This window comes from Juglans microcarpa x Juglans regia, chromosome 3S (genome assembly GCF_004785595.1).
Source record: "Juglans microcarpa x Juglans regia isolate MS1-56 chromosome 3S, Jm3101_v1.0, whole genome shotgun sequence".
In the NCBI taxonomy this organism is placed as follows: Eukaryota; Viridiplantae; Streptophyta; class Magnoliopsida; order Fagales; family Juglandaceae; genus Juglans; species Juglans microcarpa x Juglans regia.
This window is the reverse complement of record NC_054599.1, coordinates 6,753,825-6,771,996: the sequence shown is the minus strand read 5'-3', so window position 1 is coordinate 6,771,996 and position 18,172 is coordinate 6,753,825. Positions and strand designations below refer to the sequence as shown.

Here is an 18,172-nt window from a genome sequence, read left to right as displayed (position 1 = left end):
CTCGGTGTTCTTCGAATAAATCATGTTTCTTGTGCATAAACTCCTCCCCATATGGAACATTTATGCATGTAATGGAAGCAATCCTAGTTATGTGGCAGAATGAACTGATGCAACTGTTGGGGCTGTCACCTTTGGCAAAAAGCAGTGTGCTTCATGTCCCACAAGGGAAGTCACTTTGATTTCAAAATCATAGCCCTTAAACACTTGAACTACCGAGTATATTACAAAATTAGGGGACAAACAAAACTGGTTGAACTGTCTCTAGTGTAGGAATTTTCTCATTTTCAACAAGGGAATGTTCTGTGGTGGTTGCTAATTTGACTCTGAAAAGATGGATTGCCCAAAGAACCTTGTCATGCAAGTATAGGCTAATCTTTTATCTTTTCCTGTGGGAAATTTTGAAATTTTGGGACATGTTCCTTGACCTGTTGGATTTGCCATGTTGCGTTCATTTATGATGTCTTACTTTATAAAAGGTAAACAAACATTACTTTTGAGTTGGTCCATCAAAGCACTAAGCTTTAGTGTGATTGGTTGAAAGTTAAATTAATGAATCAAAGATTTAGTTGTTAGGCAACCTTGATACTGAAGAAGATATGGAAACCTTACAAGCATGACACACACATGCACACTTGCACTATTACTTGGCTGAGTATTGTGTATCTTTCAAGAGATGGGTTCCACACGTAATTTCTTCTCAGTGGATGGATGGTCCCACTATGACTCTTTTCTCGTAAAGATTTTAACAAGGGCCTCAGAAAGAATGCCATGTTGATTGTGATCAAGGAATGTAAAATGGTTGGCTCCTTTTGACCAGCAAATTTCCCTGTGGGTCTCATTTTTCTGAACATAATAAGTATGGGTTTTTCATTCTGTTGCTTTAGGGTAGTGAGGTATTCTGTTAATAGTAGTGAAAAAGTAACGATATAATATTGAATAGTAGTGAAAAGTATATAAAAAATAATAATAAAATAATAAATAGTAATAAAATATTCTCAGAATACCTAAAAACATCTAACCTTGATTTCTATATAATAATAATAATAATAATAATAATCAAAAACAACTTTTTATATATAACCAAATTATGGAATAAAAATCTGTTTGAAGCCTTTTTGGTTTAATATATGATAATAATTAATTTACGAAAATCAGTTTTCATCAGGTGCAAAAATGCAGCAGAGCCAAACCAGAAGTGCAGACTGCAGAGTTATTATGGATGAAAAAGGGATGAAGAGATAGAAATATTCGTTCGTTTCGTTTGTCAAAGTATGACACTAATCCACAGACAGGTGGGACCCAAGATGTGAACCCAGTGACCCACTGCTCTCCCCCAATCAAATCACCTCGACTCTACCTATTATTTATTCTACACTTCTCCACCATACCACAGCTCTATTTTATCTTTTTTTTTTTTTTTTATTTCTTTACTTTTTAAATACATTTATTAAGAAAAATGGTAGATGAAAGGACGTAGATAGCTCACAAATAAAGGAAGTGTATGATTTCAATTTAGATAGTAAAATAAAATGAGATGAGGTGATTTTAAATGAAAGTTAAAAATTAAATAAAATATTATTAGAATATTATTTTTTAATATTATTATTATTTTGAGATTTGAAAAAACTTAATTGTTCATTATATTTTGTGTGTAAATTTGATAAAGTTGTAATAAAGAAATAAGATGAGATAAAACCGTTTTTGTATCCAAAGGGAGTCTTAATCATATATGTGTTTTAAATTTTTAACATTTATGATTTTTTTTTTTAAAAAATAGATGCAGGTCACCTGTCCATGAGTGATTCGGTCCTAAATTTATTAAAAAATCTTCACTTATGGCGAAGAGAAATACCATGGTAACAATTCCAATGACACTTTAGGTTATTCAAAAAATGACAAAAAAAATAAAAAATAAAATAAAACTCAGGTGCCAAAAAACCAAGCCAAATATCAAAAGACCAAAACTAACCCACCAACCAAACACAAAATCACCGTCTAAGATAGGGCATGCCAATTTTATCTAAACAAATTAATTCTCGAATATGACCTTGAATGGAAGATGCGTCACAAAAATCTAAATTTATCTCTTGAGTCCCCTTCTTTGCCAAGAAATCTACCACCATATTAGATTCTCTATAAATATGATGAAATCGAACATTAAGCTCACTTACCAAGTATTTTTACTTCCTCCCAAAAGAACCAATATTTGCATACCCCGGATGCTAACTAACCAACTATGACTGCAAAATCCGATTCTACCAAATTGTCTCACAAGCACAATTGTCTGCATAATTGAAATCCATTAAGTAGAACTCTACATTCAGCAATGGTATTCGTAGCATAACCATATGCATGTGCAAACCCCCCTAATAACGTCACCATTTTCATCCCGAATAATACCCTTTCCCCCAACCTCTCCCGGGTTGCCGCAAGATCCTCCATCCACGTTCAACTTTATCCTTCCTCTTTCTGGTGGAATCCAGGCAATTAACTTCACTTGCTTGGAATAAATAGGAATAATCGGGCATGCGAGCCAGTCCATAACCTCCCTATCCTCTCTCCCCATATGCTGGAATTTTTTAAGTTTACAAGCAATATCTCTGATCCATACTTTAACAGATCTAATAACATTTTCAGTCATGAATTTCGTACCTTCCATTCTTACTGCACATCGTGCTTTCCATAATGCCCAAGAAATGACTATAGGGAGAGACCCCCGAAGCCAACCAACTTGAGAACACATTGAAGCTCTATGCCACCAACTCCTCATCATCCCCTCCCAACTCTGGATCTGCGAGATTCGAACTCGGCATGCATCTACAAAAAACCTCCAAACCGTTTTAGTTCCCTCCCCCTCACATGATGTATGATGTAGAGTCTCCACCTGAGGTTGAGCACAACACTCAAACTTAGAAACCAAAGGATTCCTAAGTTCCGAATAACATTGTCAACCGAAATAGCCCGTCTCTTGGCTCTCCAAACAAAAAAAGACATCTTCTTTGATAGCCAGTCCTGCTAAAGCCATTTCTTCCATGTGCACACTTCACCTCTATGCCGAATAAATTGCCATGCAGACTTAGTAGAGAATTTCGCATCAATCGAGCTCTTGCAAACATATATATCGTTCCCCTGCCTCAGTTGAACGCCAGCCTGGTTGATTTTCGTGAGAATTCCCGCTATCACTAATTCACGAATGCAACTCCAATTGGGCCCCGTTTCATCAACAACTTCCTTCACTTTCAGGTTCACACTCCCAATCACTGGAATGAGCTCAATCAATGGTCCATTGCCTAGCCAATTATCCAACCAAAAATTCACATCCCCTCCCCGATTAATCCACTTCGAGTTATTTAGCACTTTAGGCATGAGGGCCATCATTCCCCTCCAGAAGCGTGACCCTTTGTGTCCCTGCATAACTAAGTAGATATGGTTATTACTAACATATTTGGAAGTAAAAAACTCTGACCACAATGTACCACCTCTAATTAATTTTTAACATTTGTGATTATCTTTATAATCTACACACTTTTTATGATGGAAAATGATGCATCCTAACAAAAGTTACCGAATCTTTTTGTTTACTTAATTGTTAAGGGATTGTTTTTAAGTGGGTTTGCGAATTTTTTATTTATTTTTTCAATATTTAAAGGGGTTTAAAAATGCTTAAAAATAAAAAATAAAAAATCATATTTTACACTTCTAGGTAGAAATTATCGAGGCCACTCTTGGTAGCTCTAATTTTATGAGTTGTCCATATCTATAACATGAGATTGAGGAGTTACAACAATTGTGACGAATTTTGTATTTGAAGAGGTTCTATGTCGAAAGCCTGGAAAATTTTGAAATTAGTTTGAGACTTTTTTCTAGGTCACCTGGTGCTAATAAAATAATACAATAGACTATTACTTGACTAACCAAGTACAATAATAAATTGCCTAAAAAAAAAAGTACAATAATAAATTGTTTTGATATTTTCAAAAGTGATTTTTCATATTAAAACTTCCTTATTCAAGTCGAAAAAGGTAATTAGGATAGCAAATATTTTTCTTTTTTTCTTGGCAAATAGGTGTGTATGATTTAATAAATGAACAATAATAGTCTTCCCGCTGGGGCTCCTGCTAGGATTTTTTTTTTTTTTTTTTACTTCATGATTAAAGAAGTATTTTTTTTAATAATTTTATGAATTTTTTTATTTTTTAAAAATATTTAAAAGTATTAAAAAATGTATGTGAAAAAAGAACAAAAAAAACACATAAAATACACTAACGGGAGCTCCCAACTAGAGGTGTAGAACTAGGCTCGATTTTTTCCAGTCCAATCTGAAATTGGAATCCGGGTGCAACTAAGAGGTTATCCACTCGGATTAAACCCAGGCGATTGAGAGAAACCCAGATCTAGTTATGGATCTAGTTTTATAACTTGGTTATCGTAACCGGGTCCCTTTAAAATAAAATTAAAAAAAATGTGCTATAGAAATATTTTTTAAAGTTTAAACAAATTTTTTAAAAAAATTATTAATAAATCCGGTTACAATAATGATATTCAGATTTATAGTTAAAAAAGAGAAAAAAAAATCCAGATATCCGATTGAATCTAGAAATCCGCCCTGATTATTTTTAAATTAATATGGAGAGATAACTGTCCGATTTTTAGAATCCGAATCCGATTACACAGCCCTACTCCCAACTGTGACTGTAGTGTTACTCTTAAAAAAATACTTTATTATTCACTTATTAACTATACATTTAGTGTTCATAGGGATGCACGCAATATTATTTTCCTGAGGAGACTACCGCACGCTCAGCTTTAGAGAAAGTCGTTGTCACATAGACATCTGAGACTTTTTTACATGGCAACCTTTGTACACTCTATTCCTCCGATATTAATTCTGCTTTTTTTTAGCAAGTGGGGTCCTTTTTACATTCATTCTCTCGAGTCTCGTCTCTGTTTGTTTTTTTTTTTTTTTTTTTTTTCCTTCAACTTCTTCTATCGTTACAAATTGACGTAATTTTATAATTTAATATATCACATCAAGTTATATTAATTTATAAATTTATTTTTAAGAAATTTCTTTATAATTAAAATATTTCTTAAATTTAATACATGATAGAATTTAATGAGATATATTACAACAATCTTAAATTTATAAATTGACATGATCTTATATGATATATTTTATAATAATAGTAATTTTATAATCTAATATACCACATCAAGTCATGTTATTTTGTAAATTTATTTTGATAAAATATAACTAAAATATTTCTTAAATTTAACACGTGATAGAATTTGTAAATTAAATTTTATTTAGTATAAATTATTTTTCCTCCGGTAATTCCTAAGTCATGAACTAAATTGATTGTATATGTCATTAGTTAAATGAATAGTCGTTTAAAATATATCACATGATTAGCAAGTGTGATTGAGAATAATAAAATGAAAAATAGCATTGTCCATAATTTCAAATCAGTCCATCTTTGGGTGCTGAGTTAATCTCAATCTATTTCAAACCAATCATTGATAAGACTTATTATTTTTTTAATTTTACATAAAAAGTTAAAACATATTTCAATCTATTTTATACATTTATATCTCAATAGACTTATAAAATCTATTTAAATATCTTAATTCGTTATTATTTACATATCAATTTAAATTATTTTAAATCATCTTAATATCTAAACGCAACCGTAATATCGGAACAATGGCAGGGATGCCATTCCTCTTTGGACGCATTAGAGCCACAACCCACAAGGCTGCAGATTCATCAACCTTTGAAACCGACCTACAATTCTCTCTGTCTCCCCCAAGCCCCAACACAATCAACCAAAAAAAAAAAAAAAAAACTTGATAAAATAAAAAAATAACTGAAGAGAAGGAAAAGAGGAAAGAATCCCAGTAGTACTACTCATTCTCTGGTCTGAAAAAAAGAGAAGCCACTAAAGTCCAATGTCATGAGCAAAAAGACGCCAGCAAAGAATAAGATTGACTAACTGGAACTTTAAAAAGATAAAAAGCTATGGTAACTTTTGCAGTAATACCGCATGCATGAGTGTACACATGATCAAATATTCTTTTATATATAATTTCTACATACATATTACATACTGATCTTGAGTCTGAGAAAAAATAACAACACTGTACGTAGGAGAAGCTAGCCCCTCCTTTTTTGTCAAACATTTAGAAATTAAATGGGTGGAAATTAAGAAATCGTGTAAGCTGAGATCGTCAACACCTAGCTGCAGTGATCAAACCTAGTATGTACCCTTGGCAATATTTACATACATATATATATTTATATATGTACACACACACGATTGCCATACATATATATAAATGTAGGGGAAAGAAAAAGAAGAAAGGAAAGGAACTATGGAGTATGATAATGATAGAGCCCAAATGACAAAACTACCCTTCTCTCTCTCTCTCTCTCTCTCTCTCTCTCTCTCTCTCAGCCAGTCACAGATAGAGTTGGCCAACACATGGAACCACCACATATATCATGTCTAGTGTTCCATCTTGCTTTAAGATAATCAGCTTGAAAAGCGGTGTAATTTTCATCTCTTGGAAGACCACATAGCTTCTCTTCCTTTTTCTCCCTCTTCATCCATGGATACTCCTCAGTGGCCACAGGTAAAGAGACTTTTTCGTTCTTTTCTTCCACGAAATTATGAAATTTTCTTCTGGGCTTGGGGGTTTTTCAAAGCTAAATAAAGAATATTTTGGTTTGAGTTCTAAAATTTCTCTCTATTGATTGTTTCAAAAGGTACAACCCCCAATGAGGTGATGTTGTTCAGCTTAGCCCCCCTACTACTTATATTTGAATTTTGTGTTGCTGTCTTTTAAGATCTCTTCATGTTCTTCAAAGTACTGCACCTTTTTCTTTCTTTTTTCCACCATCTGATAAAGCACCCGGAAAAGTTCTTGTAATTTGTTTTTATTGCTGGCCGGTGTAATCCTCATCAAAGTGTAAAGCAGCTTCCTTGTTTTCTCTGCCTTGTTTGTTTCCTACTACACTTTCTTTCTCTGTCTTTCAAATTCTTCTCTCCTGGCCTGAGACGTTTACTTCTGTTTTGATCATCTACTTATGGCCTTTTGCTGTCCGCTCTTTGTTCTTTCTTGGTTTTTTATTCTTCTTTAACTTCAGGGAGTTGGAGTGGTTAAACCCATGGAGGATTCGAGGCCTATGAGGGCAAGGCCTCAAAAGGATCAAGCTTTGAACTGTCCAAGGTGCAATTCAGTTAATACCAAGTTTTGCTACTACAATAACTACAATCTCTCTCAGCCAAGATACTTCTGCAAGACATGTAGAAGGTATTGGACTGAAGGTGGGTCTTTGAGAAATGTTCCTGTAGGAGGAGGTTCAAGGAAGAACAAGAGATCAACTTCATCAACATCATCATCAACGTCATCACCTGCTTCATCTTCAAAGAAGCTTCCTGATCATCATCATCTTACCCCACAAGCTGGTTTTCCTCACTCTGCTTCTCAAAACCCTAAGATTCATCAGGGCCAAGATCTTAACTTGTCATATCCACCTGGTGATCAGGATTACAACAGCATATCTAAATATGTTGAGGTACCCTTTAATACTGACAGCAAAACCCACCATCAAAACCCTACCGCATCCTCTAATGCTTCAACTCAACTCTCGGCCATGGAACTGCTCAAGACTGGGATCACTTCAAGAGGATTTAATTCTTTCATGCCCATGTCGGTATCAGAATCGAGCACAATATATTCAAGTACTGGGTTTCCTTTGCAAGAGTTCAAGCCGAGTACTCTGAATTTTTCTCTCGAGGGGTTCGAAAGTGGGTATGGGAATAATACTCTTCATCAAGGGGTGCAAGAGAGTGGCACTGGTGCGAGGCTTTTGTTTCCTATTGAGGATTTGAAACAGATCCCAACAACAAGCGAATTTGAGCAGAATAGAGGGCAAGGAGATCATTCTAATGGTTATTGGAATGGAATGATGGGAGGAGGATCATGGTAAATAAGCCGGCCAGAAGACCATCAGAAATATTGGATGAACGATCGAGGAGTTGGTGTTTCAGTTTGTTTTCTTCCACTCCATGGGTGACTTGTTTTTTCTATTTTTCTTTTTTTCTTTTTTTTTTCTTTTTTTTTTCTGAGTTAATCAAAACTAACAGATCATAGGGCGTACTACATGGGTTTCTTTCTCTTTCTCATGTTATTATTATTACTATTATTATTGTTTGCATCAATTTCCCCCTTTATTTTCTTTGTTAATCTCTGTAGTGCTTAATTATAATTTTCTCGTCTTTCTTTGCACTATCATGATCAATGTGGATGTCTGGAGCTTTATTAATTTGGGTTGGCTTTTCAAAAGAGTGTCCCGGCATGCAGTATAAAATTAAGCTGATAGAACAAGAGGCTAATTAAGGAAGATGGATCGATGTCTCTTTTTAGGACTTAAGGAACAAATGACTTCTTCATGACTTGGATCATTTTTGTAATTTATTACAGTGGTGGGATTTGTGGCTTGATTATCTGTAATTATTTATGGATTGTTTATATCCTTTGAACTTAAAAGTGAGTTGGAAAGATGGCTGTCAATCCTTTACAGCAAAAGACGTTTCTTCCTTTTTCTTTTTCTCTTTTTCTCTTTTTGCTTGCCAACAGGGTCCAGAAGTGTCAGGTCTTTAATCAGCACTATCTGGGTCTTAGATCAGATTCTTCCACCCAATAAAGAACCACATTCATGAAGAAAATAGGATCTGAAGAACTACCAGATCAATGACATGGTATGACACCCACGAACCATTTCTTCACATGCCACACCACTTTAGAAACTGCAGAAAGAGGGAAAAAGATCAACTTGCTGTACCATGACTTTGAAACTAGTGATCCAATGTACATGATAATCATATGCATGCCTTATAATACACACACATATATATATATATATATATCACCAAAAAAATGCAGTGGTACTGGTACTGCATGCATTATTTTCTTTTCTGCACTTGAATCAGCTCCTCTCCCATTTAAGGAAATATCACAAATCTGTCTGATCTCCATGCAGCAGTACTGCAGCCACACATGAGTCCAAAGCTCATTCATCAAATTGCATCATCATGCAGTGCTCCATTTCCATGAGTCCATATTCGCAGCTTCTTTCTTTCTCATTTTCTTGCACCTACCTCTACGGCTCTGGTGAATGCGTGGGTCCCAAAAACATTCCCCTTATTAAGCGTGCTGTGGAATTATAATCTCCTCCACTCCGCAAATCCTCCTGATTATATATCTCTATATATGTTTATAGACCCTAGCTCCATGTTTCTTTAGTATATTCATAGATATATTTGTAGAGAGTTAGCTAGCGTTGAACTTCCTTTCATATATAATTGATCATATACTTTACTTTCTTTTGTGTCTAAAGATGTTTTTGGCACTAGGGTTTTCTTTATTTTTTTTAAGAAAAAAAATAAAGTGGTTGATGGAAGGGGGGGTCACCACATAATCATGGAGGTCTTTTTCTTTCCACACGTAGTTATCTACTCCATCACTCTCTCTCTCTCTCTCTCTCTCTCTCTCCTTTTGTTCTTTCAACTTTGTCAATGAGATGGGTGAAAATATTTAAGACTTATCACTGAATTTTCATCCCCTAGTGTCGGCGTTAATTAGGGTCAATAATTAGAATTCATGATGTGGATATATATATGCATTAATATATATGCCACTCTCACAAACTCATCATGCATGTATATATGCATACTCATATATATATATATATATATATATATATATATATATATATATATATATATATATAGTCAAATTGTACAGTACTATTATATATAAGAAAAACATATTACTATAGCTCTCGTAATTATAACTTAGCTAGCTTTAACGTACTCTATAATTTTCCTACTAATTAATTAACCATTAATTAATTTGTGATGTTGATCCAATCATTAAGTTCTGATCAATTAATGTTACATCCAACCATTAAGCTGGGAAGAAGAAGTACTCATGAAGGAACTAATTAAGGCGTCCCCCATGCCACTACGTACAATTTGGTCCGAAATTGGGTGGGATTTTTGTAATAACTGGAAGAAATTGAATCATTTAAAACATGATATTCATAATCTAATTAATGGATTAATCGATGATCTGCATTTTCCCGGCCGGCCCCTTAATTTGTTTCGCTATTCTTCATTTTTCTTCGATCCTCTCCTTTCTATAAATATTCTAATATTGTTAAATAATGTGATCAGACACTGCAAACTTAATGCTTTCTCTTACGACTGATCAAGCATCCCATACAGCTTAAATAATGCGTTTAACTATGCATATTTAAGTTCTTGAACACGGCCACCCTGGCCCTTACAAACAGGCTTTCAATTAAGGTGATGATTCTATGCATGGAAAATTCTATAAATTACATTCTCATGATCCCATTTTCATCTCATTGGCATTCTCATCAAACCTTTGAATTTCTTCTTTTATGGATCTAAGGATGATAAAAGTGTGTCATCTTTTCTATAGTGAAATGAAAATATTGAGATGGGAGTAATAGTGTTGTTTGTAGGATTAGTCTTTTGTGCGCGCGCGCGCGTGTGTGTGTGTGTAAGAAGCTTGCCATATATCAATTGACATCAGAGATTCCATCGCACCAAGTTCATGAGTATGGAATCAGATATGATTTATAGCATATTTGGCTTTGTAGATGGATCTCCTCTTACAATTAAGTTGGCTTTCTAGGGTAAGTACTTCTGGATGAGGGTTTGTATCATCGATCGCTTGTTGCTCATCATGATTATCTTGTATTCTTCAGTTAATTTAATTACAAGAATTATTTGCCAAGCATGCATAAGTATTTTTCTAATGATGCTCACCTTCTGGAAATTATGTTGTGATTCTTTCATTATCACGGATATAAGTAGATACATACATATAATATATATATATATATAAATATATATTATGCAACAAAGGAAATAAACGTACATGCACCATGTTACCATGTTATAATTATGATGATTGAGTGATATATCTTACTAATCTCTCTCTCTCTCTCTCTCTCTCTCTCTCTCTCTCTCTCTCTCTATATATATATATATATATATATATAGATATTGCTAGGTAGAAGGAATATCAATATATAAGACAATGTTCATTGAATCCAATTGAATGAATTCCTTCGAAGTTTATATTTGACTAAACTCAAAGCCGCCACGCATGCATGCACCTTTTGTATGGTTCACAAAAAACAGGCTAGTTCTCGAGGATAAGTCCACTTCATGGCCATCTTTATAATTTGGGTATAAGCGATCATCCATGCGCGAGGCACGCACGAACTTTCTATATATACAGTCCCTCTTTGCATAGATCATGCGCATTTTCCCCCCAAGATGCTAGCTTCATGGTTTTATATTTTATTTTTTCTTTCGTTGAAAGCTTTTGATCATCTTTTCCAAAAAAAATAAATATAAAAAGTAGAAGAAGAATAACAATGTCTGTGAACCACAACACATTTTTGGGGTGGAGAGTTTTCCATTTATAATATGTGTACAAGTAGAGTAGAATTGGATACAAAGATAGTATCTACATCAAAAAAGGAAAATAGTCACAAGAAATAAAATTGCATCTCCTACAATCAAGGAGGAAAAGATTAAGAAGGATTCCATCAATCAATGGGTGATTTACTGCCCCCCCCCCTCCCGGAGGAAGCTTGGAACAGAAAAAAACATAAAGGGCTGAGGAAACACTCTTGGTGAATATGTCAGCAACTTGCAAGTGGGATGGAACATGCTGAGTGCGAAGAGTGCTAGCGACAACAAACTCATACAGAAAATGATAGTCAAGGTCAATGTGCTTAGCACGCATGTGGGACACTAGATTTGAACTCAAAAAAATAGTGCTTTTGTTGTCACAAAGAAGGAGAGGCCGATGAGTTAAGGTGACCCGAAGATCACGTAGGGGATGAGTGAGCCATAGAACTTCAGCAATAGTGAGGGGGTGAGCGCGGTACTTCGATCCACAGCTGGAGTGAGAAACAGTTGGTTGTTTCTTGGCACTTCAAGATATAAGATTATTTTCAAGATAGATCGAGTAGCTAGAGGTGAAGCGTCTAGTGTCAGGGCACCCAGCCCAATCTGCATCCAAATATGCTACTAAGGCAATAAAGGAACACAAAGTGAACCTCAGACCAAAATGACGTGTGCCTTTGACATAGCCAAGAATCCGCTTGACCGCCTGAAACTGATCATCAGTTGGCACGTGAAGAAATTGACTTATGGAGTTGACAGAATGAGCAAGGTTAGGACAGGTAATCGTCAACTACTGCGAGGCACCAACCAAGGAGCGATCTAAAGTAGGATCCGTAAATGGGGAACCTTCGGAGGAGAGCCGTTGGGAGCCAACCATGGGTGTACAAACTAGTTTGCTGTCAAGTAATTGAGCTTGTGCCAAGATGTCAAAAGCATACTTGGTTTGGTTAAGAAAAATGCCACCTATGATGGGAGAAGCCTCGAGTCCAAGAAAGTAACTCAAGAAGCCTAAATCCTTGATGGCAAACTTCGTGTACAGCTGCTGAATAAATTGGTTGAGAAGAGAAGAATTGTTCTCTGTGATAATGATGTCATCAACATATAGGAGCAGATAGATGAGGTCATCCTTCTGATTAAAGACAGAGAGAGGGTTCTGCTCGACTGCAAGAAAAAATAAGTTTTAAGAGATGAACTAAAGCGTTGAAACCAAGTACACGGAACTTGTTTCAAACTGTAGAGAGCTTTCTTCAATTTGCAAACATGGAGAGGATGTTAAGGATCAACATAGCTTAAGGGTTGCTCCATGTAAACATTTTCATGAAGGATGCCATTGAGAAAGACATTTTTTTATGTCAAGCTGACGTAATGACCACTTATGAGACACGACTAAGGAGAGAACAACACGAACTGTGGAGGGCTTTGACCACAGAACTAAAGGTATCAGTGTAGTCAAGGCCGGGAAGTTGAGTGTAGCCCTATGCAATGAGGCCCTCTTTGAAACGATCAATGGATCCATCATAAAGGAATTTTGTCTCAAAAATCCATTTGGAATTGAAAATATTAGTGTTGGAGGGCTGAGGAGCACCATCCCAAGTAAATTATAGGCTATGGACTACCTTATATATGGTGATGATCTACTATTAACTTTCTCACCAAGGCCTTGCAGTCCAAAATTTCTTTATAAGAACTCTATTCCCAACACTAGAGTTCGAGAATATAATAGATATAAATAAAGAAAGAAAGAAAGAAAGAAAGAAAATTTTATAGTATTTATTAAACATTTAAGTTGAGAGAGCCTAGCTTGGGGAATGAGATGAGATGAGATATTTGTGATTAATAGTGAAATGGTTTGTAAATACTAGTGAAATGGTTTGAGTTAAGATGTGTTATTGGGTTTTGGGAAAATAAAGAAAAAAATTGAATAAAAATATTATAAATTTATGATGTTGTTAGAATATAATTTTTGTTTTGGAATTTGATAAAATTGAATTATTTTTTGTGTTTTGTTTAAAAGTTTGGAAAAGTTGTAATAATTAGGTAATGATTAGATGAAAAAATTAAAAATTAAAAATTGAAAAATGTTTTTGTTTGAGTGGTGTTTGGGAATGAGACTGAAAAATTTTCAGATGAAATGAGATGATTTGTGTTTCTAAACGAGATCTTAGATTGGCAATGATGATTACTTTAGCATGTCTATCTCACTCTTATTGTGAACCCTATATTTTACATAAAGAATTCTAAACCATCATAATTTTAATATACTATGAACTTTATTTGAGAATTTTTAAGTTTTAGTTCAACTTTAACACGATGTTGTCATGTTTCTAGTTACAAATAGTTTTTATCAACGTTTTGTATCACCGGAAATAACAATGAAATTATGTGGCACTTTTCCCACAATTTTTATCACTAGAAATAGAATTTTTTTCGGCCATTTATAGCCGCAAAATGACTTTTCCTAGCTATTTTTATCCTTAGAAATTAGTGGTGAAAATTTGTGTTCACAGGTTGTATTCGTAATGTGTCAAGTCAAGTCATAGATATTCGACTATATGGCTTAATCCAAACCCGACCTGTTAAGCTAAACATGTCAAATTTTCAAACCCTAACATGACCCATTTAAAATAAAGGATCATGTCGTGTCACTCGTTTTGAGCCGTTTAATAATTAATTAGAAATGAATAAACACGGCATGACTCATTTCAACCCATTTCATCTAAATGGATTGGACTAATCCACATAAACTATTTGACCTGATTAATATAATTTCATATAAAAGTTAAAATCTATATTTATTAGTAGCCACAATATCCTAAAAAACAATTAGACTACCCATTAACAAAAAAAATATTAATATTTTTTAAATTTTAACATATAATAAAATCAATATTACAATCTTGATATTAACAAAGATGAGTATAGATTCAGAATTACAATCTCAATAATAAAAACATAAGCATATTAAAAATACTAATATTACAATCCAACAATAATAAAATTGTTATTGTAAGTAAAAATCTAAATGGGTCCTAACGGGTTGATTTATTAATGACCTGTTTATAAATCGTGTCTTAATGTATCAACTCATTTTCACCCGAACTCGTTAACATCAAACTCAAACCCGCTAATTTTGTGCCGTGTTAGTATTGGGTTCACGGATTGTTTTACATATTGTCACATCTATCTGAAATACCAATGAAATTATGCAATTGCTTTTCTTGTGATATTTTATCCATACAGAATGGCTTTTCCTGCATTTTTTATCGCCAGAATAAACTATTTAGGGCGATTTTATGTCGTCAAAAATAACAATGGAATTACGCAACAGTGTTTTTTGTGAATTTTTTTGTCAAAAATGGTTTTTTCTCACATATGTCACATGAAATAACAATAAACCATTGATGTAGTTTTCCTACATTTTTTAATGCATGAAATGGTTTATTCCAACGATTTTATCACCAAAAATGATTTTTTCTCACATTTTGTGTCACATGAAATAAAAATAAACAATTTCAACTGTTTTTGCCGCAATCTTTTATCGCCAAAAATGGACTTTTTCGTCGATTTTGTGTTGCCAAAAATAATAATAAAATTATGAAACAAATTCTGTGGTGAGCTTTTTATCACCGAAAATAATTAGATTAATTGGATATTAGCTGCAATGGCCTATACAATTAAATCCAACGTAACATCATTCATTCATGAAAAACTCATCAAAATACAACCTAGTTTGTTGTAAGTACACAAAATCAATCAACATTGCCACAATGTCATTACACAACTATGTTAGTTCTGTCTCACCAATGCTCATCCATTTTCAATTGCGATTGTCAATTTTGTCCAACTAGTGCTTATCAATTGAAAGTTCTTGATCTCTATCTTAAATCGCCCTCTTTATAGCTCCACACACACACCCTTTACATTCTTAGGTCTGGTTTGGTTTTACAAACCTTTCAAATTATCTCATATCAATATCCAAACATTATTTAAATACAAATATTTTTTATTTTCAAATTTTTAATTTTTTAACTTTTCAACTTTGGACAATGCTAGTTTGCACACCAAATGTGCATCCTAAATAGTACACTAGTGCAACTGGATTTTTTGCTTTTTTGTTTTAAATTTTTTTTAAACATCCTCAACTTTTAAGGAAAAAAATACAAATTTACTAATAGTCATTTCCTTAATCATTAATAAAAAAATTAAAAATAAAATTAAAATACATAAGTGGGCACATTCGGGAGTCATACTATTATTTTTCTTCAACTTTTTTATCTAATTATTACCTAATCATTACAACTTTTTCAAACTTTTAAACAAAACACAAAAAACAATTCAGATTTTTTAAATGTCAAAACAAAAATTATATTCTAACTCTATTTTAATTTATAATGTTTTTATTAAACTTTTTCTCTCTCTTTTTCCAAAACCCGATAAAACGATTAACTCAAATCATTTTACTACTATTCACAAAAATATCTTACTATTATTCACATATTTCTCATCTCATATGATCTGTGCAACGAAATGAGACCTTAAAGTCCTATAGATTCCATAACGGTAATGGTACAAATATAACTTACATAATCCAACCAATTTTAAATTGGTAAATATGAATATTTCAATCAAATCTTTTTTTTATTTATTTATAAAAATTCAATCATTCATTCACATAACTCTGAATTACATATGAGAGTTGTCTAACCAAACATGTTGAGCAATAAAAGAAGGAATAGAATGCATCCATATTTCTACATCATAAACTCTCCAAGCATGTATTGCCAAGAAATGAGCCACTTGATTCCCCATACGTGGAACATGTTGCACTCTGAATTCTTGAAACTACTGTAACATTCTTTTTACCTCATAAATAAGGATTCCCAACATTGACAAAGACTCTCATTTGGCTTGTAAGGCCTCTACTAATATAAGACTATCACTTTCTAGGATTATCTTAGCAAAACTCATATGTGAGCTGAATTGTAAGGCTTGAAACATAGCCAGTAATGTCACTGATTCAGCTTCTGATATCTCTGTTTCTGATTTACTAACTGCCATGATAACTTGGCCAAACTCATCTCGCACCACAACCCCCACACCTGCCTTTTGACAATCAAAGAACATTGCCCCATCCACTTTGAGCTTAACAAAGCCTAAGAGGAGGGGGGCAATCCAACAAGGAACAGTTTTCAAACCTGGAGTGTTACGAATAGTTGAGGTTTGCTGCTGAAGACTCAATGTGTGATTGATAGCAGTTTTAGTATTTTCTTTTGATTGTTAATAAATCCACTTATTACGTCTATACCATAAGGCGCAGGCTATGAGGAAGAATCTCTCCAGTTGTGATAAATCACCAATTTCCAATATCTGTCTAGCTACCTCTTTAACAGAATCAGTAGAATTAAGAGTACTTATCCCAGGCATGAACATGTTCCAAGCAGCAAGGAGATCAGGACAGCTAAATAGCGCATGAGTGAGATCTTCATAATGGAACCCACATAATTCACACTATGCATATTCCACAATTTTTCTTTTAAGCAAATTATTTTTAGTAGATAACCCATCATGATAAGCCCTCCATGCAAAGAACTTAATTTTTTTAAGGATGTGCATTTTCCACAAAGATTTTCATAACTTCTTATCATCATTTGTTGTAGAGCTTTTTGGTGTGACCTGTGATTTCAGAATTGTCATGAATCTGTATGCACTCTTGACACTAAAATTTCCACTCCTCTCATGTCTCTAGAACCAAACATCTTCATACCTACCTGGACTGAGCACAATCTTGAGGATATCAACAGCAATATTTGGATTGAAGAGAGCTCTAACCTGTTGTACATCCCACCACCCCGTATGTCTATCAATTAAGCTTGCAACCTTCACTGCGATGTCAGTCCCTTCACAGAGAGCCATCTCAGTTTTCAAAGCATTATGTCCTGACACCCAGATGTCTTCCCAAATTCTAGCCGTGCTCCCATTTCCAATTCTCAGTTGACACCCTTCCAACAAAATCTTTCTTGCCTCCCATATCCCTTTCCCTGCATAAGATGGGTTAAAACCCAACTTTGATTCAAAGAAAGAATTTTGGGGAAAGTACTTAGCTTTATATATTTTATGGAGGAGGGACTCTTCATTCTTAAGGACTCTCCATGCCTATTTAGCAAGTAGAGTAGAATTAAAACATTTCAAATCCCTAAAACCCAAACCCCTTTTTATTTTTGGTTCACAAAGCTGGCTCCATTTGCACCAGTGGATTTTTCTCTCCTCAGCCCTCTGCCCCCAAAACATCTAAATTATGCAACAAAAACTTGATACACATGCTTTCTAAACTATTTATGATGTTCATGAGCCGCGCACACACACTCACACAGATATTATATATATATATATATATATATATACTAACTATGGGGCTACATGCGAGGCACGTTTGCCCTATATTAATCTTGGATTCTGAGCATTGGATCATTTTCTTCTGGGATATTTATCTATTCAAAGTTCATCTGAGATGCCATATTGAACTCAAACCTTGGTCACCAATTATGTGTCTGGTTTAGGCTTCATAATATGTATAATTAAATGTTTTTGTTTTGTTTTAACTAATTTTGGGTTTCAATGAATCATATGTATTCAGAAATTATTCAAATTTTAATCTG

The 18,172-nt window shown here is 33.9% G+C and overlaps 1 protein-coding gene across 1 annotated transcript; it reads left to right on the top strand.

Annotated features, from left to right (window-relative positions):
* The first annotated feature begins 6,478 nt into the window (after positions 1 to 6,478).
* Positions 6,479 to 8,121, top strand: LOC121257660 (dof zinc finger protein DOF4.6-like). Its single transcript, XM_041158791.1, has 2 exons — positions 6,479 to 6,633; positions 7,148 to 8,121. Exons 1-2 carry the CDS (start codon positions 6,610 to 6,612, stop codon positions 7,991 to 7,993), a joined length of 870 nt encoding a protein of 289 aa, XP_041014725.1. The 5' UTR covers positions 6,479 to 6,609; the 3' UTR covers positions 7,994 to 8,121.
* The last annotated feature ends 10,051 nt before the right edge of the window (positions 8,122 to 18,172 follow it).